The sequence below is a fragment of the Pelecanus crispus genome, chromosome 2 (assembly GCF_030463565.1).
Source record: "Pelecanus crispus isolate bPelCri1 chromosome 2, bPelCri1.pri, whole genome shotgun sequence".
Classification (NCBI taxonomy): domain Eukaryota; kingdom Metazoa; phylum Chordata; class Aves; order Pelecaniformes; family Pelecanidae; genus Pelecanus; species Pelecanus crispus.
Genome location: NC_134644.1, coordinates 19,243,414 through 19,270,876, shown reverse-complemented (window position 1 = coordinate 19,270,876; position 27,463 = coordinate 19,243,414). Strand labels below are relative to the sequence as shown.

Genomic DNA, 27,463 nt, shown 5'->3' with positions numbered 1-27,463 from the left:
TGTTGTATGTATTTTAACAAATGCATGCTTGAAAAGACTTAAGCTGTCATCTTGGATTCTGTGTGAGTTTGATTGCTTACAGCCTCTGTTTTGAGGGGTCTTTCCTCTTGGTGAGTCCCGGTGCTTGCCAAATTAAATACCAATAATTCTGAGCCACAGAATAGGAATTATGCTTAAACTGTGTGAAAGCCAAGATTTCACATGACATTTTTATCTGTCAAATCACAGTACTTTGCCCCTTGGTAGCCTTTCTGCTTTTTAAGGGCTTTTTATAACCATGCATATTTATTTTATATATATCTGTATATAAAGAGGGAGGGGTTTAGGGTCATTTCATTTCATTATTATGCCTTGAAAATTAACAAAAGACAGCTTGTGATAAATTTTACCTCCTCAGATTGGACACAGCACTGTTATGAGTGCAGGTGATGGGAAGAGAGTAAGAGAGTGAGCCTCTTCTCTCTCCACTCATCAGTGCAGTACTGGGTGGAATGGGATGTGTTCCTAAGATGGAGACTGACTCCTCCTCCTCTCTAAAAGTGCTGGCATCACCTTTTACCTCAGCATTGTGTGGGAGAAGGAGACAGGCATGTCTGAAAGCCTGAAGACTTTCAGTTAACAGACTTGCATTTGTTAATTCCTCTAGACTCTTAATTTCCAAAATGAGACTGTAGATAGTTTTTCACCCTTTTTCACCTATCTGTCTGTTCCTAAAGTAAGTGTAAATGATAGAAGTACACAGAGATGCCTTCACATTGCATAACAAGGCTGAAAAATAAATGCAAATTCAGAATTGGGCTTTTCTGCTGTTTCTATGTACTTCACTTCAAACTTTTTTTTAGCATTTCAATTGTTGTCTCTTTAATTTCCTTTTGCATGTACTTTCATTTTTTTCCTGCATTTTTATGGCCATTATGACATGTTACAACTTCTTGTTAGATCAGTAATGAAAGTATTTCCTTTATGCTCTTACAGTCTGTTTCATGAACACATTTTGTGCCCTCCCTTTTTCTCTTTTTTTTTTTTTTGTCTTGGGCACTATAAAACTATCTCATGTGCTTCATTTCTCCCTCTTCCCCTATTTATACCATGTCTATTTTTTATACAGAGTGAGTATTAACACAGAAACAATGTTTAACGGTATCACTGCTTTGGTTTCCAGCTCTGTATAGCTTCAGAAGAAACCAACATGTCCTGGGTGGGAAATAGGTGAAAAGAGCTGCCAAGAAAAACATTTGCATTAACTTTCATGGAAAATGCCTGTCAGTTTCAGGCAACTCTAAGAAATGTAAATGCCTCTGGTACAAACTGAATATGAGCACCAGTAGACAAACATTTCGCAGGGATGTATGAACAAGGGTATAGCTTGTAGTATATACGTAGTATCCTTCCATTCTGCACAGTATTGGTAAGACCTCAACAGGGAAACTGCGTCCAGTGTTAGCACTGCATTTTGAGGAGGAGGAGGGCCGACTGGAGAAAATCCAGATGAAAGCAATGGAAATGACAAGAAGGAAAATGGTTGGACTGGATGATCTTAAAGGTCTTTTCCAACCTAAACGATTCTATGAAAAGAAACGTGACCTATAAGAACAGATTGCACGAGGTTGTTTAGTGTAGTGAAGAGGAGACTGATAACAATAGTGAAGAGGAGACTGATAACAAGGCAGCATCAGAGCAGAAAGAAGTACTTGGTTCCTTATGTCCATGGAGAGTAGGGCAACAGGGAATGGTCTTCAGCTGCAGCAAAGGAAGTTCAGGATAGGCATCACAGGAAAGGTTTGATGGCAGGAATAGTGATCTCAATAGTGAAGCAGTGGAACAGATTGCCAGAGGTGATGATGGAATTTGTCTAATAGGAAGCTTTTAAAATCAGGTTAGGTATACATTTTTCAGGTATGACCCAGGTATAACTGACTTGCCTTAGGACAGGTGCATGGTCCAGACAGACCCTTGAAATTCCTTCCAGTCTTGTCTACAGTGTTTGCTTATTAGAGGTATCACCTTCCTCACTGTGGAAGGGAGAATGTATCTTGTTCTATCTCCACTGTATGCACTTTTCCTAACTTGTGAAGTACCGGTTCCCTGCGTGCTTCCTAAACAACAAGCCACAAACTAAGAATTCTCTATTTAACTGTGTAGATTTGCAGTTTACATTGCAGACAGCAGCATGTTTTGTTGTTTGTTGTGTTTGGTTTGTTTTTTTTGTTTTTTCAAACAGCATGAGAAAGCAACAGCTAGGTTACATTTATATTAGTAAATAAGGCACTCTGGAACAAATGTCACTCTGTAGCTCAAATGTGTACACAGCTAAACTCTTTTAACACCCTCCTCCCACCCTCCTTAAAAAAACCACTAAAACCTAAAAATCAATCTGGCTTTATCCACTGTCTCTGTTAGAAACAGCCCTAGCCTCTGCTGTTCCCCACACCAGGCCTGGGTGTTGCCTAACAAGAGTTCCAGTTGGCATGGGTCAACATTGTATTGAGAAGCATGCAAACCATTAAACGCTTGGCATGATTGTGAGACAGTGCTTGAACCTGGCCCTATTTAGTTTACCAGTATAGGCATAATCCCAGAAACTAGTGTGTGTCATTCTGTTCATTGAAGAAGAATCAATTTCATTAGAAAAATCCAGGTAATTGATTTACAAATGTTAATATCTGTAATAGTAATTATGTCATCAGATACCTGTTGTTTTTCTTCTACCTTAACAGAGTTTAGGAGTGGAGACTGTACAACCTCCATCCCCCAAAGTGTCCAACAACGAATTCAGCTTTACAGTTGGTTTTAAAGATTTAAATGGTAAGTAGCTGAATGTACTCTTTCATGCTTTTTATGCTTATATTTTTATACTCATTTAAAACACCTCACAGCAACAAATGAAAAGAAAAACTTCAAACACCCTTGATAAAAAAGAAGAAAAAGGAAAAACCCCCAAAAAACGGTTTGCTGGAGGGGGAGGTATGTTTGTGTGTCTCAATTTAGGAAACTTCAAAGGGGTGAAATTTTTTTTAAAGGGACATTGCTCAGTCTTATATAGGAGTCAGACTTTTTAAAATGTCTGAGTGTAGAGGAAAACAAAAATGAGAAGTCCCCCAAATAACTTTCTAAAATGCAACCTTCTTTATGTAAAGATTTAACTTAATAGAAGACGAAGTTCCTCAGTGTGAGGTCAGAGCTGCATAAGCATTTTTATCCAGTGGAAGTATCGGCTTCAACTGCTTCCACTTTACATTGCTTATTCTCATTCTGGTCTGCACTGTCACTTTTCTATGTACTGCTGCTTGTTGAGGCTCTGTGATGAACCGAATAAGGGAATTTATCCAAGTTTAAAAAAAGAACCCTCCCTTTAGTGTTGTTTGTGTTTTGTTTTTTTTTTTTTTTCTTTTTACGGGGAGCTGGTTGTTTGCATTTGCCAGAGTTGGTTTTAACCTGTGTTTTTGTCCCAGAATCAGTTCACTATTAAGCTACCTAATGCCTCTACCAGCAAAGTGGGTAGAGGTATTTAAATAGAGAGAATCATAAGCCAACTTTCCCACTGAAAAGAAAATCTTATGAAAATACTCTATTAGCATAACAGGTAAAGCAGAATAAAGTGAGACAGTCTAGTGACATGTTCACACTTAGTCTGATGAATGTTCTATTCTTTGTTGGACTATACTAGCATTTTTGAGCTCTCCATCCCTTTCCAAAATCCCACTTAAAGCTTTCCCATTTTGTGATTTTTTTTTTTTTTAACTAGACTCTTCAAAGAGGTTTAAACCACTGAGTCTGTTGGTTCTTAAAGAACCCTTCTCTTCTAGAAAGCTAAATCATGATACACGATGTTATTCCGCAGGTTCTCTTATACTGTGGCTAGTTCAAACAACCAAAGAAGAAATTGTATATGAAGTTCCAGTGTAGGATTTTATCTTATACTCTGACAGGGTAGAAGACAGAACGCAAAAGTTACAGTATTTCTATCTAGTTGATAGGATGCTTTTGAAAAGAGACTGTCTTGTTTGTTCTTTGCATAAAGAATCCTCAAACCCCTGCATATTACCTGAGGTATGTCACAGATGTTGATCACACAATTACTGATGTGCTACAAATGGTACCATACAATTTCTTGTGTCTTAGAACTCTTCTGAGTTCTGCTTCATGTTAATTTTAGAGTTGTAGACTAGTAGTAATATATGAAGATATTCTTGATCTAGGCCTCAGTAACATGGTTTGTTGTGTGCTATACTGAAACTTGCTAAGCATTTATGTATGTACTTAACTTAAGTAAGCAGGCTAATGGGAGATAGTGGAATTTCTTGCATCCATATCACTAATCAACCAGAACCTTGCTGGATGAGGGCCAGGTTTCATAACATCATAAGGACCTGAGACTGTATCACTGAAAGTGAAGCTTCCTGTGTATTCATAGAGTTCCTTGTACTCTGAACTTCAGTATGACCAGATTAATGGCTGTTCCTAAAACACATTTGTTTCTTGAACCCATTTAAAATGTTGTTTCCTTTTCCATAACGTTTATATCTTACAGTAACCATGCCTTCTGCAATTTAATCTCCACTGAACTGGAAACAGTGTTTTGCATTGCACTCACTCTGACACATTTTGTGGTTTTCTTTACAGAATCCCTAAGTGCTCTAGAGGACAAAGACCTGGATGCTTTAATGGCTGATCTTGTAGCAGACTTAAATGATGTTGAACAGCAAACTTTACAAGTGCAGAAAACAACTTCTGGCAACCATCAAAGTACAGTCACTCAGCCTTCAACAGGCTTGGATAGTGACATTTATTCTAAAGCAAGTCCCTATGTTACCATTACTGGACGGTTTGGGGACGACTTGCCCCCTCCACCTCCAGACCCTGGTTTAGACCTACCACCACCGCCACCACCACCTCCACCTGAGCCACTCACCCAGGTAAGCCTGGGTGGAACCTTGTTCTAAGTGTTCGATAGTTCTTGTAATTTTGCAAGTGGTATTTGGCATTGGAACAACAGTGGATATCGCAGGTAGAAACATCTTGCAATGATGAAACATGCATGAACTGTGGAGTGAGAGTTTTCTTTTATTGTGGGCTCAGCAATTTCTGCCTGTTCCTTGACCTATTGCCCATTTCTTCGCCTTCCTAATCATCATTTTGATAGCCCAAGACAGGCATAAATCATTGTAAATGGTTTACGGTAACTGAAAACTTGTCACTGAATTTTTTTAATAAGCGCTGATCAGTTAATACCTTCTCATAGAGAACTTGGCTTTGGCATCAGTGCAAAGCATGGCCAAAGATTCCACCATTTTGTGAAGATGTCACTGCGTTTGTTCATTGCAGCCTGTGTTATTGGTACTGATGAGACAGTGCTGTGGATGTTTCCCAGATCCATCCCTGGCCTAACTGATTTCTTGCCATAGGAAAAGCTATTCAGTTGTGTGAAACTCGGCATTTGCTAGGAGACTGGGTGCAAGGCTGAGCACAAGAAGTACCTCTGCTAATCCCAACACAGAATCACTCTGCTCTTCTTGGTCTTGCCTTTGAAGGGAAGTAATGAAGACCATCTGCAATATGGGACAAATGCTTTTTACTTAGGAGGTGCCAAAGTTATCAGTAGGTACTATTTATAAACAATTGCCTTACCTGTACACTGGAATTTCAGACTTAGCACATGTTTGTGTTTCTTGCAGAGCTGTCTTAACAACTGAAATCAAATGTGATATTTCTAGTAGAAGCATTTGAAGTTCATTTCTTTGACATGAGGTTGTGGAGAGGGAGATAATGTAAGAATTCTGCCCTGTGACAGCCTTATAGGGAGAGTACGTGCATTAGAAGAGTGATGCAGCCCAAAAAACATGAATCTGAAATGATGAAAGATCTAAAAGTATCTCTTTCAGTATTCATATGCATAGTCGCTATGACTGAGAGAAGGTGTTTACATTTAGGGAATGGAAAGATGTTAGGGAATGTGAAAAGTGCTCTGTCAGCCCATGTGGAACTGCACTGGTCAGTTTTGCTTAAAACCATAGGCAATTCATTGCAGATTAAAAGTCCACACAAACTGAATATGAATCACCTCAACATCACTGCTGCCCCTGTGTTTAGCATCATACAGCAGACATATTTAGCAAAAGGAACAGAAAATTTGGTAGGAAGAGGACTTTTCTGATTATACAAATAGTGATTCACTGGACAAAGCTTCATTTGGTGCATAGGACCTTTCAGTGCTGTTTGAACAGTGAAAGTTGTAAACATGTGGGAGGAACCACCATTTTTCTGTATCTCAAAGATAATAGTTAACTTCCTATCTTAGAGGAATATCAATGTTTGCAAAAACAGCAGCTAGACAGCTTCAGAAGCTGAAGTATTTTATTTAACTAGTATAATTGATATAGAAGAGATGCTGTCAAGGTAAGTTCTATCCATTGTCCTACAAACATGTCCCCATCTTGATTTAGACTCATGACCTTTAAGGAAGTACCAAGCTTCTAAATAGTCTGGGTTGGAAACTCAGGAAGTATGGTCTGGAAGGGTAGCTGGTTAGGTGGGCTGAGATTGGCCAAACTGCCAGACTCAAGGGGTAGTAGTCAATGGTTTGCCTGCTGGTAACAAGCGGGATCAACGTTGGGGCTTGTATTCTTCAACATTTTCATCTGTGACCTGAGTGATGACAAAAAAAATCATCTGCAGATGTGCTGAACGTGCTTTTAAGTAAGGGCACTGACTGACAAGATGAGTGGCAGAACTTCAGTGCAGGGGGACCTTGAGAAACGTGAGGACTGGGCCAGCAAAACCCTCAGAAACCCAGCAAGGTACAAGGTCCTGCACCTGGAGTGGAATAACCCCATGCATTTGCACAGTTTGGGAGGCGACAGGCTGAGCAGCAGCCCTCCTGAAAAGGAGATGGCATCCTGGTGGATGCCACATGGAATAAGAACCGTGAGTCCAAGGTCATCTCAGTACGGGAAACTGGCCTGTGTTTGGAAGAGCATGGCCAGCAGGCTGAGGGAGCCATTATTCCTTTCTCTTGGCACTGGTGAGGCCACACCTGGAATACTGCACCTTGTTCTGGATGTGGAGATACTGGAGTGTCCAGCAGAGAGCTACTGGGATGGCCAGGGGCCAGCGAGGACAGGCTGAGGGAGCTGGGCTTGTTTAGTCTGACAGAGGAGGCTGGGGAGTGATCTAATGACAGCCTAAAAATACCTAAAACTGAAGGGTAGCTGCAAAGCTGGTGGAACCGAATTCTCTGTGGTAGTGTTAGGTCATATAACAAGGGGCAACAGCTACATGTTGTAGCTTTGTAATTTCAGACAGGACATTAGGAAAACCTTTTCCATTTCAGGCAGTCGTGTAGCGCTGGAACAGGTGACCCAGAGAGATCACAAATTCTCTTTCTTTGGAGGTTTTCCAAACTTTGCCAGGCAAAATCGTGACTGACCTGATCTAGTGTTGGTGACAGTCTTGCTTTGGGCAGGAAGCCAGACTACAGACCTCTCTCCCAACCAGCGCTTTTATGATCCTGTGATCTAAAGCTCACTGAAATCAACAGTGCTGTACAGTTCTTTCCCTTGAGTCTTGTACTGAGCTAATTCTGTTAGCTGGCATCCTGCATTACCTGAGGGTCAAACAAGATTTCAGAGTGAAAAGAGGATATATTTGCTAAACACAACTGGAATTCTGTATGCAAAAAGGTAGCTGGAAGTCACTTCTGTCTCCCTCAATTAAAGTGTTCCTTTGAGATTGTGTGCTGAGTTAAATTTCCAGCAGTGTTCTCTGGTCTCTTTCCAGATACAGGGAGAGGGCAGAGAAGGATGGGAACAGGAGGTAGAGGCATTTCTAAGGAATCTGTCTGCAGTAGTTTTCCTCATTAAGGCACTGGTTCTGCTTTCTCCCACAGCCCTTGTCTTATTTTCTGATACAGGTTGTATTCAAATACTGATGGCATACCCATTGTGTGGCTCACTGTGAACAAATTGCCTATAGGGCTATTACACAAGTTGCAGTGTGAATGATGGAGGTAATAACCATTTAAAATTAATATGGAAAGAAATTATTTCAAATTAGTATTTACTGTCTTGGTTAGTATTTGCTTTGACATGACATTTCTGCTCGGTAGAATGAAATGCAGCTGTAAATGGAGTGTATTTTGTTTCATCAAAATCCACATTCCTGTTAGCCAGGATTCTTCATAAATGATTCTTGAGCCAATCAAGGCTGACGTTTTAACACTTCTGGTTGTCTGTAGTCAAATAAGAATAGTGTTAATTATTCCCAATGCACCTGCGATACTAAGACTCTATTCTCTAACCTTTAAGTGTGCCAAAATTAAGAAGTACAGCCTTTCTTTGAGGGAAGCATAGAGCTTTCTCGTAAGTTCCCATCGACTCTGGCATTTCTTTTTAAAACTGTCCTTAAGCTAAATAAGTCTACTACATTTTCTATGACATTATCTGGATGACTTTTATGTGCTCCTGTTTGAAGATCCAGAAAACGTGGTGATGATACTGTAGTGGGAAAACAAATCTTTTAGCCTGTCAAAGCATTTCTTTAACAGTGCTAAAATTTGGCATCTGATAGCTTATTTACTTTGCATCATTTCCTTTTTCTACATTAAGACACAGGTTATGAAAACATGAAGGCTCTCAGGTGAGAGCTCTGTTGCACAGGCTTGTACAATGTGCGAACTCTGTTCAACACGGGTCACATGCAGGTGAAGCCCAGGTTATACCTGCCTAAAATTTTCAGCGGAAAGCCTGCCTGCACCACACTCAACCACTTTGGTTAAAGTGCTTTTCCTGCTTCCCAAACAGGGGTGTTTTGAGATGGTAAGGGGAGGGCCATAGTGTGAGAGGCTGCATGCTCTTCCTTCTGTAGAACAGTCAGCCTTACTGCAAAAGCCACTTTTGTCCAATAGCTGCTGTTCAGCTACAAAAGCTGTTTTTGGATTCTTGAAGTTAAGCATCTCTGAGCTGTAGCAATGCAAATTTCCATACCTGTGGAATAAAAAAAAGACATTTTTTAACTGATTGCCTGGTATTTATAGTGGAGAATTTGACAACAGCAAACATGTTTGAAGCCATCTCTTTCAGGTTGCACACCTCACCTTGTATTTTTGACATCCTAAAGTATGCTAGTATCCAGGGGAAGCAGTGATAGAACAAAAGATGTCTAGTTCAGCAAGAGTGATATCAGTCAGGAGTACTTTAGTTAAGGTTGAACCTGCCTCAAACCTTGGGATGAATAAGATAACCTTCTCAGCTCCTTTTTTTGCTATGAATCTATGATATCCCTTTAAGAAGGAGGTGGTGGCAATGCTTAGTTAGGTCTAGTTTCTTGCAAGTGCCAAAGACCACTAAAATTACGACTTCAGGGTAGAAAATGGAGGCTGAAGGTAACACAGAGAAAAATCTTCTGTGGAAGCAGGGCAGGAACTTTCTCCCACAGTCGTTGACTGAAGTTGGATGTGCCTGTGAGTACCATAGCACGAAATCCTACCCCTTTAAAACAAAGGAAACTGCAGAAGTGAGAGAGCGCAACAGGGACAGTGAAAATCAGCAGAGAGGCAAGAAAGCAAAGACAAGACAGTTTTCGGTAGGGGTGGTGTCGTGGTTTAACCCCAACTGGTAACTAAGCATTACACAGCTACTTGCTCACCCTCCCCCCCCGCCCCAGTAGGGTGGGGGAGAGAATTGGAAGAGCAAAAGTTAGAAAACTTGTGGGTTGAGATGAGAACAGTTTAACAATTGAAATAAAATAAAATAATAACAATTGTAATGATAACAATTATAATGATAGCAATAATAACGATAACAATGATGATGATGATAATATAATAAAAAAATGTAGTGAAAAGGAAAACAACAGAAAGAGGAACAAAACCCAGGAAAAACAACTGCTCACCACCCACTGACTGATGCCCAACCTGTCCCCAAGCAGCAATCGCTGCCCGTGGCCAACTCCCCCCAGTTTATATGCTGAGCATGACGTCATATGGTATGGAATAGCCCTTTGGCCAGTTTGGGTCAGCTGTCCTGGCTGTGCCCCCTCCCAGCTTCTTGTGCACCTGGCAGAGCATGGGAAGCTGAAAACATCATTGACTAGCGTAAGCAGTACTTAGCAACAGCTTAGCAACATCAGTGTATTATCAGCATTATTCTCATATCCAAAACACAGCACAGTCCAGCTACTAGGAATAAAATTAACTCTATCCCAGCTGAAACCAGGACAGGAGAGCAAGGATTTAAAGTGGGAAGGAAACCAAAACCTCCAGTAGTACTAACAGTGCAAGGCAGCCCCAGGAACCACGGTTACTTGCTGTCCGAAATGTACTTTTCCAACTCTGTGTGTGACTCGGGGAGACTACTGGAAGATAGATGGCAAAAAGAAGTGGTCGCAATGTATACACCAGTCACAGAGGCAACAGTAGGCACTGGCATCTGGTACGTGTACCTAAAACTCTCAGCAGCTGGGGGTCCAGAGTCTTCTTGGATCACAAACCTCACTGATATTAAGAGAGAGTCTTGATATTGATACAGCTGCTTCGTAAAAGAAGAGCCGGGTGATACTGGGATTTTTAGGAACCTTACTGTGGCATTCAGCAAAAGCTGGAATGAACTTGAGTGCTCTAACTGTGCCTGTGTTAATATGAATAGGTCCGTTACTAGAATAAAAAGCTATGGTATCATCCAATTTAAGGAGGTGTTTCTCTCAGTAAGTATGTGTGCAGTAAGAGCTTGTATGTGGCAAGTGAAAGAATTCAAGTAAATTAATGTACTTAACAGAAAGTGTAAAATTTTAGGTGGTATAATTGCAAGCCAAGTTTTCAGTAAGGTCCTAAAAACTCTAATTCTCTTAACCCTAATGAGAGGTGAGTTTTCTTCCAAGCGGCTGCATCCACAGTGCTGTTTCATTCAGGCTATATGTTCCTTCATCTTCTCTCTTCTACCAGCTGTACCCCATATCAAAATGTAGAAGAGTCCAGTTTTCAGGCATTCCTGTAGCATTTGAGGAACAGATCATGTAAGAGCTGTATGCCTGGGCAACAAAAGGAATCGCTGGACTTGTAAATCAAAGCTTTGGCTGGAGGACATTAGCTATGACAGGCTTTATGTTCTGGATATAAATAACAAGAAACAACTCTTTTCAAGTAAACATAAACTGCTGGCCTTAACAAGAAGTATACCAAATATCTTGTGTCTTTTCAGGAGGAACAAGAAGCACAGGCTAAAGCTGACAAGATTAAACTTGCACTGGAGAAACTGAAGGAAGCCAAAGTTAAAAAGGTGAGCCTTAAAATAATGAAGAGCTACCATAACAGCTAAGTATCTATTATAATTCTTCTCAATAATAAAGTTCTTAATAAAATCGTTAGGCTTTTTCATATTTTGTCTGTAACTTGATTCATCTAAAGATATTCTGTGGAGCTGTCTTGTCATCTGCCTGAAGAGAAGTTTCCAGGAGAATGCTGCCTCTGAGGGACATATTTTTTAGAGGACTTGGAAGGCTCTGCCTCTTTTTTTTCCAATGTTGGGGCAAAGTGCACTGTTCAGTTGTTTTAGAGAAAGTGGAATGTATGTAAAAATGTTGCTTACTTATGCTGTGCTGATTCCAGAAGTATTAAACTTTTCTTCTACAGTGGATGTGGATTTAGCTAATCCCAATTAAATTAATGAGGGTCGTCTTGCTAAATCTTTTCGCAGCAGTGTAGTAATGTACAAGGAGAATAGAAATTATTTTAGACTAACAAATTAGAAAGCTTCCAGACAGTGTCTGCACAGTGCTGCAGTGTGTCATGTAATTATGCCCACTCATCCTAAGCTAGTGTTCCAGCTGAACTCAACAGAAGCTGCAGATATTCAGTAACTGAAAAATGGATGTGAACTAAAAACGGTCATGACCTTTCAGCCTTTCTCAAATAGGAGATGGGAAGTGCTGGAGATCAGAGCTTCCAAGAAGAATTGAAGCTTCCAATAAACTTGGGGGTGTCCAGACTTGAGATGGTTCCCACAGAACATTTTATGTTCATGTACAAATGCTACTTCTGAGAGAATGTGTTGGGAGGATTTCACCAGTGTTGTCTTTGGAAAGCTCTATAGCTTATGACTGCTCATTGGTCACCCTCTTTTCGTTGCAACGTTAGCAATTCTCCTTTGTAAGGAAACATTTATTTTGAAGACTTCTTTTTTTTTCACTTTTTTTTTCCCCACCCTGAATATTTGGAACCATAGAGTAGAAGTAAGCCTTAATCTTCTTGTGGCTATGTCACTATAATGAAATTACCATGTCATTCTTGAATTCTAAATTGACTAAATAATTGTCAAGAAAACTGGTCCTCTCTCTTTTACCAAAAGTGGAGGGCAGAAGCCAGGGAGGACGGTGAAAAGCAAGCTCACAGCCCTGGACTTCAGGAGAGCAGACTTTGGCTTCTTCAGAGTTCTGCTTGGAAGAGTCCCATGGGATAAGGCCCTGGCGCAGGTTTCCCGGGGAGGTTGTGGAGTCTCCCTCCTTGGAGATACTCAAAAGCCATCTGGACAGGGTCCTGGACAATGGGCTGTAGATGGCCCTGGTTGAGCAGGGGATTGGACCAGATGACCTCCAGAGGTGCCTTCCAGTCTCAACCGTTCTGTGATTCTGTGAAGATGGAAGCTGCACACATGTTCTGAGCAGTCAACTATAACCAGACAAAAATACCCTTTTTGCCCCAGATATGTTGTAGATTATGCATGTACAACATTTCTGTTTCTCTATAATCTGCACTACGGCTCAGTTGCTTATTTTAGAGAGGAAGTTACTTAGAAGGGCTGGAATCAAAGCAAGTTCGGGTTTTTTGTTACGTTTGCTTTTACTTTTCAGAGATAGTGTAGATTTTCTCTTGGGGATCATCACTGTCTGCTTCTACCTGATCCTTAACAGAGATTGTCTCTATAGTACCAAAGCTTCTTATGCACACATTTTAAAATAAGGAGCTATTTAAACAAGTCCTCCCAACTCACCAGTTTAGTTCCAGTTTCCATGTACAGATCCTGTAGGCAGTTTTTCTTCTGTTTTCACAACTAATGGAGTATTTTAAGTACTTTCCTTATAACGTATTTGCAGTTCTTCATCACTTTTATGTACTTCAGCATTTTCTTGCATCGTTCCTCTCTGAAAAAAAGTGCACGCTGTTTCTCATTTAACAGATACGTCACAATATGAAGAAATAATTAGTGTATTAGGTTAATTTGTCAATATAAGTAATTAATCTCTTTTCCTGTTGATGGGTGTTGGACTACTGCCCATCTTAGTACAATCTGATTTCAGGTTAGTCTGTTGGCATGGCAAGATTCTAGATTCTTCCATTCTTTTTCTCATTTAAAACTAAACTTTCCACATTTCTAGCTTGCATTAAGGATATTCTGTCCTTTTGTACTTGGTTTCCCTATCAAGCATTTTCCTTAATTGCACATCTAGTAGATTTAGAGAAGAGATTAACTTCTGCTTTTTCTCCCTAGCGATTTCACCTTTCCTGAAGTCATGCACAGGACAAGGTTCAATTTCCTTTTTGAGAAAAGGTCTTTATTTTGGTGGCAATATAATGTGAAAGCTTCCAAGCTGTTTTATTCCCTCAGCTTACTGTGGGACAGGGTGCCTTTGAATCAGTAATAACCTTCAGCCTTAATTTTTCTTATCTGTGTTAGCAGATTCAGACTAGCCTTTTCTGAATTTAACTGACTCTTCTGTGACTCTGTACTCAGCTTGTTGTCAAGGTGCACATGTATGATAACAGCACAAAGTCACTAATGGTGGATGAGCGTCAGGTGACACGGGATGTTTTGGACAATCTTTTTGAGAAAACCCATTGCGACTGCAACGTGGACTGGTGTCTGTATGAAATGTACCCAGAGCTGCAAATTGGTAAGTGGCATAGTGGCAGAGCATATAGCAAATAGATATAGTGTTATGCTACTGGTAATCTTGAAAAGATAATTAATAACATTTCTCCTGCCCGTGTGTCTACTAGTGTTGGAACATTGCAGTCTCTAAGCTGAGGGATGCTGCAGGAATGTACTTGTGCTGTTCTTGCTGTAGAATTGAGTCTTCCATTTGTCTGTGCTGTAGGCTCCTTGCCCACAACCATTTCCACTATTCTGTTTTACACAAAGTGAAGGTACCATGTGAATTTCATTGTGTTTGTCAAGGCAGTGACAGACCCAAACACACCAATACTCAGATCTACTCTTTGAAGGGAGGATGCAGTGCTGAAGTGTTGTCAGCAGGCTGTTACATACTGGCCAAACAAATGTTGTAATTAAACAAGACTGCCTGAGAAGTGTTTCAGTAATTTCTAATGCTTTTTCACTTGTAGTTTTCTTAAGTGTAGTTGTGAACAGGATATTGCTCTCTGATGGGGCTGCAGCTCTGCTGGTGGTACCTTATGATTTAGGAAGTAACTAACCTGGCCCCCAGGTCCCTAGGAAACAGCTGTGCAAAACTTATGTATCGATCAGTGCAACTTAATGAGTTTTGTTTCAAAAAGGTTTCAAGGCCAGATTAAGAATGGAGTATTCTCCAATTGTGAGTTATTTCAGAATCTTGTTATTGTCCAGGCTGCAAAGGTATTCACATCAAAAAGAAAAGCAAAATTGCCACAACTTTCTTCCAGGTCGCATTTGACCTAGAGAAATGGGAAATTGTCAAACAGCCTTTAGCATTCTCAGTTTACAGACTCCTAGCAGAGATGTAAAAAGGCACAAAGAAAGTTAATTATCAATATTGCGCTTTGAAAGAGCCCCAGGAATAATCATCCTGCTAAACTAAACCAAAGAAATGTAAAAATAGCTGGAAAAAGCCTGACTGCTCATGAGTAAGGAGATACTTATCTGCTTGTAAGAATGGCAGAGACATTAACTACTAATCTGTTCTTTCTACTCCATTAAGATGATACATGAAGCAACGTTGCTGCATTCTTTTGTACCTGCTTATCTTAACTAAGGAAAGACTGGAAATGTCATTAGACTCTAGAAATGTCACAAATATCACTTTGAATAATTTTAGAGTGTTTTCTTGTCTTGGAAAGTTGCTCCCTCTGGTCTAGTGTGACTTGGACAAATGTTTCTGAGTGTTAGGATGACAGCATATAAACAGATTGTTTTCTGAATCTCCATAATCATTAAAAAGAATGTACTTGTGTTTCTTCATGATCTGGATAGACATTTTGAATTCCCCATCACACAATTAAAACTGAAGGCATCATGTGCTACAAACATTGGGGTTAATCAGTAGACTTCTTTTTTTTAAATAAAAATTACTTGTGTTACTTTAGTCCCAACTAATGCTAGATGCTTTGGGTTAGCATTAAGGTATTGGTATAGTAAGTAATTACTCTCATAATGAATAAAAACTATTTTAAAAGCCAGGACAGAAGAAGAGTAGGAAAGGAAATAAATCAGTAGCTGGTTCAGGAAAAAAGGAAAAGTCTATGAACTCGTGATGCAGAGGTCTATCACCAGGTCCAAATCAGCTGGGAATGGAGCCTTTTTGTTTGCAGAAGGGAATTTTGATATGGATGGAATGCTACATATTCTTTCTTCTGCTTCCAGTGCACAGGAACATGCAGTTAATTTTGTTCAAAATCAAAACAATGTGAACTATTCCTTATTCTTTTCAGTATACTTCTTGGCAGTTCTAGATAGCTCTAATACTGTCAGCATGGTTGGAAGACAGGCTTTCCTGCACTTTCCCTTTCTGCCTGCTTTCCACGTTAGTATTCAAGAGAATAAAATTACGTTTACTTTAAGAAGCAAATGTTTCAGGCTGAACTGAAAGTCCAAGCTAGTTTTATATCAGAAGGTCCTTGACAAGAGTATCATATATACTGTTATTTTGAAAGACGATCATTGCAAATAAAATACAGTTTTAGATTAATTGCATGTTAAATATCACAAATAATCTCAGTAGTGAGATGGAGATATAACACTGGGCTGTGCATACCAGCATGTATTTTGCAATAAATTTAGTGTTAAATAACTAGTGTTACAACCTGAGAATTATTTTATGGCTATGCTGGACTATAAGATACTGTTTACCCTTCAAACTGTTTCTTGGGCTTTATGTAGTGCTTTACATTTCCAGTGCATTGCAGAAGTATCAGTTGCTAAATGAAAAGTGTTATGTTGCTTGTGTTGTTAAAAGTTACTGTGTACATGTGAACTGGCCCTGAAGCTAATCTGATTTTGTGAATTTAACTAATTCACAAAATATACTTTTGATGGGATGTACTGAATCCTTGTCAAAAGTAACAAGGAGTGTTAAAGAAAGCCTACAAAACATGTGCTCTGTTATCTCCTCTTATACTAGGCCGATCTAGGCTGTTGAAAGATGTGATCACCGCAGACCACTGAAATGGGTGTACAGCTGTTCCCAGGGAACTGCCAAAATCATACTGAAAATTGGAGCTGGGTGAATTCCCTGCCCCAGTACTGAATTGGTAGAAAAATGCAGTTTGGGTCCTTCCAAAACTGCCTGTCAAATTATGCTCCTTTTCCTTCCAAAGGGAGTTCATGTGACTGTTCAGCTACTTTGTACAAGTGAAGGGGCAGAAGAAGAGATTGGAGTTGCCTAACCTCAGCATACCCTGTGGCTTTCGTGGGATGGGGATCTGGGTTCAGATCAGCTCAGGAAGGGAGAGAACTAACACTAGGTCTCCCACATCTCTGGTGAGGTTTTTAACTACAGAGATGCTGGGTGAAACTGTATCTTCAGATCAGTTCTCAGCCTGTCTTCCTATTTCCTCTCTTTTGCTATTTCTGTTTTTAAATATAGTTGCTTGAAACAAAACATTTTATTTTCAGTGCATAGAATTCTCCATGCTGGCAAAAAGCAATTTTTCATTTGTTCCAATAAATAAAAAGACAAGGAAATAAGTTTTTACTATTTTTTTTTCAATTCAGTAGCCAAAGTGAATATATAACCCCTCCAATCGTACTGCAAACCTTAAAAAACAAAAGCAAACAAAAGCAGAAAGCTGTTGAGAGACACGGGTGTAACCATTTACTCCTAGTGGGTCACTGTTTCCATCCTTTGCAGTCTTTGGGCAACAGCACAGAGATGCAGGAGGAATCCAGGAGCATGCCAGAGCTACATAAGGCATCTTCTATAGCTGATTTGCCCTTCCACATGACACTCTTTTCATGTGGTTTTGCTCCCTTCTGTGCAGTGGAAAAGAGTGCTGGGCTGTCCAGCTCTGAGTGAACATCAGATAATGATTACATTCTTACACAGGAATTTCTGCAGCCTCAGGAGAGGGGGGAGTGAGTTTGAGTGTCTTACATTACCTTTTCTGTTTCTCCAGAAAGGTTTTTTGAAGACCATGAAAATGTTGTTGAAGTGTTATCAGACTGGACTCGGGACACTGAGAATAAGATTCTTTTTTTGGAAAAAAGTGAAAAATATGCTTTATTTAAAAATCCCCAGGTAAGCTAACATGGTATTTGGATAAGAGTCTAAAATTATGTCATTTAGTCTGTATGCTGCCTGTTGCATTATTAATTTGCTTTCAGCTCTGTCAGTTTTGAATTAGAGAAAGCAAAACTTGTACTTTCAACAAAAAAAAACCCCAGAATGTTGAACGCAAGGATTTTTTAAAAAATTAGTGCTTTCTGTTCTTTTCTGATATTATTTTACAGTCCCATCTGCAGTGGTAAAAAATGAAACCCGTAGTTCTCCACCGTTACAAGCTGTTGCTTAGGCACAGCTTTCAGAACTGGGGTGAGATGGCACAGCTGTAAAAACCTGGCCTTTGTCATTGCTACAGTTTCTCCACTATTTCTACTGATGAAAATCAACATTTTCTTGAAGGTCCAGTTTTTGCTAGTTGTACGTGAAACTTCATAAAGCGTATGCTGAGTACTACAGGGAGTTTGTCTGGATTTCATTTAGACTGGGAAGAAGAAGAAAAAGAATTGGGTGAAGAGTAACTTGTGCACACTAACTTTGTAAAAAGAGGGTCTGCACACTGAATTGTGTCAAATTATTCAGGATAGGTGTATACACAAATGATTTATTTCTTGTGATATGTGGTCAAACCCGTATTTACAAACACCATAGCACATACAGTTGATGGATTCTGGGACACTAGATCTTTTCCCCTTGTCAGCGGTCTGTTAGCTCATTGAGCATCTGGTTTGTTCCTGAGGGCAGCAAGAGAAAAACGAGCATTTCATCATTGCTGAAAAAATGAGTTGAATATATAATTCAGCGGCAAATCTCACCAAGCTGCTCATTAGGAAGTTTTTTTTTTTGAATGAGCCAGTGTTTCAAATAAAACCTGCAGTGAGGAAGTTTCCTTCATTGACATAACAAGTATGCACGGTCAGGGAAAGAAAATTTACCCTGCGGTGTACATGGATTGATGTTGATTTTTAATGTGAAACAGCAAAGCAAAGTTTGGAAGTAAAACATACATGATGTCTCAAGATACCATACTTTCTAATGCATATAAACATACAGCAGCAGAGGTTTGATTGTACATTTGATTTGTACACTAGTAGTGTTATTTGGGCAAGTGGCTTAGGGCAAGGCTGTGAACCTCGCATAGGACGTAAATCTTTGATGAAGATTCTGGGCATTTTAATTGCAATGAACTTCAGAAATAAACATGACCTAAACCAAAACCAGAGTAAGAGTGTAGCTGTGTCCTCCCATCTCAGGACATGCTGAGCTAGATCTGGACATGTCTGCAGTCCTTGAGCTTCAGCCCCTCTGTGATAAGCTCTAAAATGAACAGCCTAAGGAAACTGGATCAGTTGCAGCTATCACACTATTGAAATATTTTGCCAGTAATAAAGTCCAACCATCTGTCAGGCTTAGTAAATGCAAACATTGTGAGGCAGGCAGAATAGTACAGTCATATCGGCGGTTTGTCTTTTTGGCAGAAAATAATCAGTATTGTACAGACAGAGCTCCCACTAGATAATGAAACATGGTAAAATACATGATCTGGAGTGAGACCCTGAAAAGGTAAATCAAGTGGAAATGCTGAGTTGGTAGCAGGCAGGGTGTATGATTACCTAACTAACTACGTACGGAAACTGTGGTGTAACCAATCGGAAACTGAAATCCAGTGCTCTGATACTGTGTTCTCAGTATATTCAACCTCCTCCTCCTAGCTCAGTCAAGGTTGCCTTCTAAACTAATTTTGTGTGTACAGAAATTGCAGAATGCTTTTTTTGATACAGCCAGTGGTGGTAATGCAGCAGCAGTTGGATTCCTTGTTGGTCTGTCTTAGTGCTCATTCTGTTGGAGGTTGTCTGTGGAGATCTCACAGTTTTGTAACTTGCAGATATTTTCCTGGGAAAAAAAGAGGCAAATTCCAAAGGTGGCCAGGTGCCTACAATTTATTCTTACACAAATTAATGATACAAGTTTTTCATTACAGAGGTTTGATGCAATGAAATGCTTTAAAAAAATCTTATTATGAAGATGTCCCGATGCATTGCTAAAACAAGTGGACCTCTGGAGAAGGTCTATGACCTATGTCAATATTCGTTGTTTCTTTCTGTGAACTAGTTATATACCTAGTACAGATTAAACAACATTAATTAAATGTGTTTCATTTTCTAAGGAAGAACTGAGGTTTTGAAATGCAGGATTTGTCCTCTATGTCTGTGCTAGCAACATGCTGCTTTACTAATGCCAGTGGCTTTTTTTGAAGATTGTCATTCTTGTCATGCAGTGCTCTCTAATATTTTTCTGCAGCTTTGTTTGTGAAAACAATTCTTTAAAGTATTTGGAATACATTTTAGACGGGCACACTTTTGTCCTTTCCTTACCGTGATATAATTTACCCTCCAGGGAACTTACGGTAAAAGACCATTCCCTGAATGGCATCAGTGACTCATCTACAGAGATGGAGTGTCACAAGTCTATGACTAAAGAGTGAAACAAAAATACATATTGGTACACGTGCAAATAAAGAAAACCTTTATAACATAGAAAGGTGATGCTTTGTCATGTGGTTGAGTCATGCAGTGCTTGACTCTTGAAAGGAAAAGTTGCTGGGTCTCAACACCTCTTTTCAAAAAGCTCAAAGAATAATTCACAGCTAAAAGAGACTCTAAAGAAAAGAAAAATTTAGGAAATGCTTTTGCTTCATTTAAACAGGGTTTTTTGTAAGGGGCAGCTGAATCTAAGCTCCTAACTGTAAATACTGGTCATGCTCTTAGAACACTGTATTTGATTTTTGCTTACATAGATTTTGATTTCCCGTGTTTCTCTTTTGCTGCTACAAGCAGACAGGATAAATTCAAACAGTGCAGGTGACATTGCATGCATGTGGTGGTGTTTGGTTTTTGGTTTTTATTATTTTTGGACAGTATTTATGAAAATTAATGAAAATCTGTACAGTGAGTACTTTATGCTTCTGCTCCCTCATATGTAAGCCAAAAGCAAGAGCTATACCCTCTAATGGAGAACCCATACACTGAATCGACATTTTATTTCTTCCAAAAAGCAAGAATACTAAACAGTGTGAGAAGGAGCTGGAGTAAGAATTTGTAATGTCTTTCATAACAGGACAGCTGTAGTGAGTTCCACGCTTGAATATTTATTTTGACGTCAGTGAAATTGGGCTAGTATCCACCAGGTGATGCTTTTGTTTTTCACCACTTTAGCCACCTTTATGAATCAAGGTTTTTCTTTTGTCTCCACTGTTACCCAGTGAAAGAAACATAGAAGGGTGGCAGGGAACCTGATTATTGAGTGTGCTGGCAAATGCAGAAAGAAGTGAGAAAAGGGAAGTGTTTTTCACTGGACTCCCACTGTTTCGTAATCTTAATTTCTCTCTCTATTAGTGTGTCTCAGACCATGGTATAGTTTCAAGTTGAAGATGCTAGTTCAATAAATGTTTTTCTTTTTCTGCTTTGGAACTGTAACACAGAAACAGTCTTTACACATTTGAACCATTTTGCAAGTGACTTTTAATGAGCTTAAAGCTCAAAGCTTTTAGGTGCTTTGCTGTTAGCTGCATCCTAGCTTATGTACATCTTTCATTTGTTCCATGTTCCTCCCTCTTTGACGATGAAGGCCATCATCCTCAAGGCATGAAGTGTCAGCTGTGGTGATTTCTTCAAACATTACAAAATCAAGTAAACAGAGTTGAAAATTAATTTTTTGGGGCTTCAGAAGAGCTTTGCCCTTAGTACACAGTTGCAATGGGCTGAAATGGGATGTGAACTGGCCGGTTCTTGCCTCATTCTGGGTGCAGTTTGGATGAGCGTGCTCATTGCAGAAAGAAGATAGTCATGAGTATGGAGCAGCTGCCTTGTTTGCTGCACACTGTCTGATCTGTGCTGTTGTGGACCTTGCAGATCTTCGGGAAGAACAGTTTCAATAGCTTGAAAGCAAAAATACAAGCTAAGCAGAAGGGAAAGCAGGGGAGGATGCTGCCTTGAACACCTATTTTTTGCTGTGTACTGACAAGTAGCTGCTGCATTCCTGCTTGGATGGGGCTGTGTATGAAAAAAGATGAAAGTTACAAGAGAGGTGCTGTTTCACTTAGGAAATTCTTTTTTACGAATATAGAGACAGAGAACACCAATCAGAGAGTTTGGCAGTGCAGTAGTTAAGGCTACTGTTTCTACCATGATGCAAGTTTGGTTTGCTTACATGCCACCAGACATGTTCTTTGATACTATTGAAAACACCTGTCTTCCACTGTTTGAGGGTTATACAGTGGAGATACAGCCTGAATTTTTTACCTGCCTTTCCACACAACAGGAGGTGGCTGTGTCCGTAAGTGGAAAGGTACTTTACAGTACAAAGCACAAAATTAACTTAAGCTGGCTATAAAATCTTTACAGGATTTTCTTTTGTGCAGATGGAATTTCCTGCTACTGTAAAGCCATAGATGGGTCATCAGCTAGTTTTGCCAGTGTCCTGCGTAAGCACAGGGGGAAATGCTGGTGTAATGCCTCTTAATGATGTCATACCTGGCTAGCACTACATGTCAAAACTGCCACTGTAGCTCTGCATTAGTCTGAGTCAGGCAGAATGGCTGGCATGGGAGAGCAACTGGCTTTGTGTCAGCTTCAGCTGGTCTGGGTGTGTAGGCACAGGGAATAATTCAGCAAAAGCAGTCGACTGCTCACCTCTGCAGTAAATAACCCAAACAGTGCAAACAAAGCAAACCCAATGACAAAGTGTGCCAGCATGCTTTGTTTTGTTTGTTAAAATAACCCTTTATGTTTGCTTTCTTATGTTATCAGCCCAAGAAGATGAATCCATCCTATTAAGTAAGCTCAGCTCCCTATCAAAAGAAAGACAGACATTGTCTTTTGAACGTAAAAAATAGTTAATTCTTAAATCTATAGACGTATGCAGAGACCTGCCCTATAGCCACATCTTGTCCCATTAATGACCTGACATCCCAAACCAAACATGCGTTTCCCAGTGGTGTCCTCAGACAGGAAAGAACTTGCCTTTTATGATGACCTTTGACTACTGGACTTGGAATGACCTCTTGTGGACACGTGGTTTGCCTCCTATAGTATGAATGCTTCTGACCAAAAATAGGAGACCACACAGTGATAAAACAAGTACAGTGTACAGTCTGCTCCCCAGGTTTTTAGCTGCTGACAAATAGTAAGTACCATGTACTTCCAGATTTCAGGGTAGACACATGAAGGAGGTAATCAGTAATAAATGAAATGTGTGTTGACAGGTGAAAGATGACAGTGTACACCTAAACGCTGGTTTAGGTGACAGAGCCCTGTTTCCCTAATGAAAAACCTGCCTTGGTAGAGATCCAGCATGGATATCATTACAAACTTTCTCTCTTTACCATTGATTATGTCAGTACAGGGTGGTCTGTGTTTCTGCTAAATAAATGCCAGATGCCTGAATGTGAATCAGTTGTAATCAGAGGAGCTTTGTTTTCTTATTATCAGTGCACTGAAGGCTGACTAGGCAAGATGAATGCTCTCCCCACTGGTAGTAAAGCTGATGAGCCAAGCCTCGTTGAGACAGTGATAAGGGGTACTTACCTTGATAAATCTTTATTGTGTATTTTAGGGGTGGTACTGTGTCTTTATAATGATCTATAGGAGAAGGCGGCTTAAAGCTTGCATGTCCCTCTACTTTCCAAATCCATCCCAAAGTGTGGAGGCCCAACCCAGCCTAACAGTGCCCTCTGAGGTTTCTCTTCATACCTTCATCAATGCAAAAGTGGGTGTGCCAACATCAAGCCAGCAGTGCTCCCTGTGAAGAAGAGCTGTTGCCCATGTACAGAGGACTTGGCTGCAGCTGCTTAGAATGGTATACTTTTTTCCAGTGGGATGAGTGGAGCATTGTCACTCAGTCAGACCTATGGTTTTGGACTGCATAGACAGGCATCGCTGTATGGGTCGTACCGAGAACACACTTCTGAGTGGGTTTTGTTTTGAGCTGGTTTGTTTTTTTTCTGCTGTGAATACTGTCTTCAGATGCAGTCACAAAGCTGTGGTCCTTAATGTTTGCTTACCTTCATCCATGGACTAAAAATGTGCCCAGGCAGTCTGCAGGCAGCTGTGTGATGCTGCATATCTGAGAGAGGAACATTGCTGTGTTTCCTAGCATAACTGTCTATTGTATTGACTGTCCAAGTTTCTTTTCTTACGTTCATACCACAAACATGGCATCAGCACAGGCCACATTGCAGGTGGCTGTTTTTCTGATGTCTCCTTTCTGATTTAATGTGAACTTTTAAGAAAGCAGTTTTTAAAGAACTGTTTTTGAGATCATCCACACCTCTTCCCCTTCCTCTTCTGGTGCCCCTCCAAAAACCATCTGCTATGAGACTTGAGGCTTACATTCTGGCTGTTCACAGCACTGCTTGAAAAAGAAGATGTGGTTGTGTGGAAGAGCAGGGTTTCACTTCAGATAAACCTCGTTGCTGTAAACATGGTATGCTGGCAGGGCAGGTTTGCTGCTTGTTGTTTCTTTCTTATACTGTAGCAATAGCATATTCCTTCATTTACACGCTTCTCATTTGTCTTTTCGTAATGTTTGCATTTGTGTTGCAGTTTAGTTGTTGTGGATTTCTAGGCATGTAAATATGTTGCCACGTTCTCGTAGTCTTGAGACATGAAAAAATGGAGAGAGATGAAAGGTCAGATAAACTCTTAGTTTTCTTCCTACAGAATTGCTGAAGAATTACAGAATTAGGAGTAATTTTTAAGTAGATACCTTTCAAAATTTGTTGGGTTTTTACAATTTTGTCTATTTTGTAGACAATGCTGTTTGTTTTATGCCCTTTGTTCTGCAAACGTAGCTTTTTCACTAATTCCAGCAAAATCAGTAAGACTGTCCCATGCACCAGCTATTTTCCAAACCCAAGCTCCTCTTCTACATGTACTTTTGTTTAGAAAATGATAAAACACAAGAACTTTGAATGTTATCATTCTGGCCTCCAGCTCATCGATCCAAATGCTACTTGGTTCATGGCATAGCTCCTTGATCTGCCTGCTTCCTTCCACCCAGCTGTGTTACTGTCTGCAGGCAGCCAGGCTCTGCTATCAGCTCATGCTTGCTGTTGAGCAAAGCCACTGCACATACTCCAGCACAGAAGTCGTAGCATGCTCCTGAGCTACCTTCCCACTGTCTGAATTTGCACATATGTCCAAGTGCTGTCCTTTTGTCCATCTGTACAATGCAGATGGATGCAAAATTGGTTTTGCTGTTTAACAGTGGGTCAATTTATTTTTACTGCTGTGTGCATGAGATGCTGTGCAGGGGCAGACAGGCACTGGGTCCTCTGATTTCTTCTAGATTTTTTAATACCTTCTTCACTGCATAAAAATACTTTGCAGAGCATGAGCAGGGGTTTAAAAGTAGAGAGTAGTAACTTTGGATAAGCACTTTTATTAAAAATTAAGAGCTGATTTGTATCCCAAGTACCAGATATGAAGTGTGCAAATTACCAAACTGGGTTGTTAGGAAAAATGCTTTCTAGCCTTTTGATACTGCATTTTATTATCATGTATCAGCATGCAATGAAATGTTATGTTCTCTACTGCCTGTAATAATATAGGAAGCGGTGAAAATTGGAATGGTAAAATCAAACCCATTGATCCAGAAAACCAGCCAAAAACATAAGCCAGTGTTTTTTAAATTTTGGGAGACTGTATATACATAGGCAAAATTAATTTTGTATTACTCTTGAATTACATTCAAAATGAAGAATTAAAACTCATGAGCAGGCAGCTGTGATTAAAGTTTTCTATAAGAAGAGTCCATAAGCATCTGCGTCTTGCATCTGCTGGCTTGGGTACTCAATATTGAAAGACTGAGTAACTATTGAATGAGTTTGTAGTAATCTAGTTACTTGTATTGCTGTCTTTAGAATGAACATCAATTTCTTTTGTGTCTTAATCAGAATTTCTACCTGGCAAACAAAGGGAAGAATGAAAGCAAAGAAATGAATGATAAAAACAAAGAGGCTTTACTGGAGGTAAGCCAACTTTCTAGGCTGGTGATGCAAATGTCACCAAAACTCTGCCACCATCTGCTCTGCAACAACAGTGTTTAGTTCTTTGTGGGCAAAAACAACAGGAAGTTCTGTGATGGTTGGTATCTTTGTGTCTAAGGTTTAATATGTGGATTTTCCTCTGCATCTGGTGCTCACCATTAAAAATGCAGATTGTATCCCCTATCAGAGAAATTAAACGATGGAGAATTATTTTGTTGTTATAGACCCCAGTGCCATGAAACATTTTTACTTAGTGCTTCTATAAAGAGTAATGCCATGATAACAATAAAAGCAGTGTTATACAAATATGAATAACAGAAGCAGCTGTGCCACACTGTTGGGCCAGCCCTTGTGACTTTATATTGTTGGTAAGGTTGATCAGTAGCAACCAATTATCTTTTGGGTTAGAAGTAGATGTACTTCTCACTACCTCAAATTATTAGCTGTACTACAACAGAAAAAGAACCTTTGCACTTTTCCAGAAGGTCTGTTCAGCCTCTTGCCTTTCCTGCTGAAGTTTTACTTCAGTTGTACGTTTGAGAGAGAAAAATCCAGAGCTATGTGAAAGAGAAGATTATCACAGTTCTCTTGGCAAGCACTTTGACTTTGGGAAAGGTTCACAAAGGAAATGCTGTTCTCAGGTGACTGAGGATTCCCATTTCAAAATTAGTGCATCTAATGAAGGCACCAGATGTCAACCAGCAGAAGTCCTGGTAAATTCTAAATTAAAACATTAAGTGATAAGTGTGTTGGCATTAAAAATTACCCAACAGTAGGTCCTTCAAGCAAACAATGAAGTATATTTGTTTAAACAGTGTTGTAATGTATTTCATTATGTGTATTTCATGTATTTCATTACATATGCATGTATTTCAAAGTGAAAGCAGAAATTGAGGGGTTTTTTTCTTTAGACGTTTTTAGAGCTCTAAGCAGTCCCTAAAGATTCTCTCTACAGAAGTATTTCTCTACAGAACCTATAGATACAGCAAGACCAGAGAAAAACCAACAGCAGTAGTACCAACCATTCTGTTTTATTGCCTTCACTGAGCACACCTATGTCTAGTTAAAACCTTTTGTAGGTTTTTGCTTGACACTTTAGATAATGGAGGTTTTACGAGCCTTCTTTTCTAGTGTGAGCACCTAACTTGCACAGCCGAGTTACCACATTAGCTTGGAAAAGTTTCATTTGCCTAAGGTGTTCATCTCCCTGGGGACTGCATTCCCCATGTTCATATGTTCATTGTCACAGAAAATGTCTTTATTTTTCAAGGGAACATTTTTCTGCTATTTATTAATAGGGTTGTACTTAAATCCATTTATTTTGTGTATTATTATTCTTGTTGCACAGGAAAGCTTCTGCGGGACTTCTGTCATTGTGCCAGAGCTTGAAGGGGCCCTTTATTTAAAAGAAGATGGAAAAAAGTCCTGGAAGAGGCGTTATTTTCTTCTACGAGCTTCTGGAATTTATTATGTACCCAAAGGAAAAACCAAGGTCAGGAAGCCAAATAATCCTTTTAGCAATAAAACAATTCATGGAGGTGAAAGTGAAGAACTCCCAAGGTGACATTTTAGGAGCACTGTCTGATGCATCTGAGAGGGTTGGGGGTTTTTTGGTTTAACTTTGACTACTCCACTTGTGCAAATATTAGAATATAGTCACTGAATCCTGTCACGTTTCTCTCCTTTTGATTTCTGTAGATAGATAAAAGCATTAATGAAATAGCACTCTTCCGGAAGTCAGTAGGGGAAAGAAAAACAGCACAGCACCCTTCAGCTGGTGTTATGCTGCCAAAATGCTTCACTGTTATATGGGTTCCCTGTGGAAGAATATTTTAAAAGTTTACTTGAAAACTCATTTCTTATCACAAAAAAGGTGGACTTTTACTTTGTTTGACACTGACTTTCTGCACCAGTAACCAGCATGCAGAAATGCTATACAGTGATCTTTACCTAGAGAATGCGTTGTGCCTTTTAAGGCTTTTTAAGACTGCCCTT

The 27,463-nt window shown here is 39.7% G+C and overlaps 1 protein-coding gene across 2 annotated transcripts in view; it reads left to right on the top strand.

Moving 5' to 3' along the window:
* APBB1IP (amyloid beta precursor protein binding family B member 1 interacting protein) overlaps nucleotides 1-27,463 on the top strand; it is a 73,591-nt gene that overhangs the window by 18,974 nt on the left and 27,154 nt on the right. For both annotated transcript variants that reach the window (XM_075705563.1, XM_075705562.1), the window contains exons 3-9: nucleotides 2,718-2,805; nucleotides 4,624-4,916; nucleotides 11,193-11,270; nucleotides 13,722-13,881; nucleotides 17,318-17,439; nucleotides 25,376-25,450; nucleotides 26,817-26,960. In XM_075705563.1, coding sequence (XP_075561678.1) covers nucleotides 2,718-2,805; nucleotides 4,624-4,916; nucleotides 11,193-11,270; nucleotides 13,722-13,881; nucleotides 17,318-17,439; nucleotides 25,376-25,450; nucleotides 26,817-26,960 — 960 coding nt within the window. The remainder of the gene's footprint in view (nucleotides 1-2,717; nucleotides 2,806-4,623; nucleotides 4,917-11,192; nucleotides 11,271-13,721; nucleotides 13,882-17,317; nucleotides 17,440-25,375; nucleotides 25,451-26,816; nucleotides 26,961-27,463) is intronic.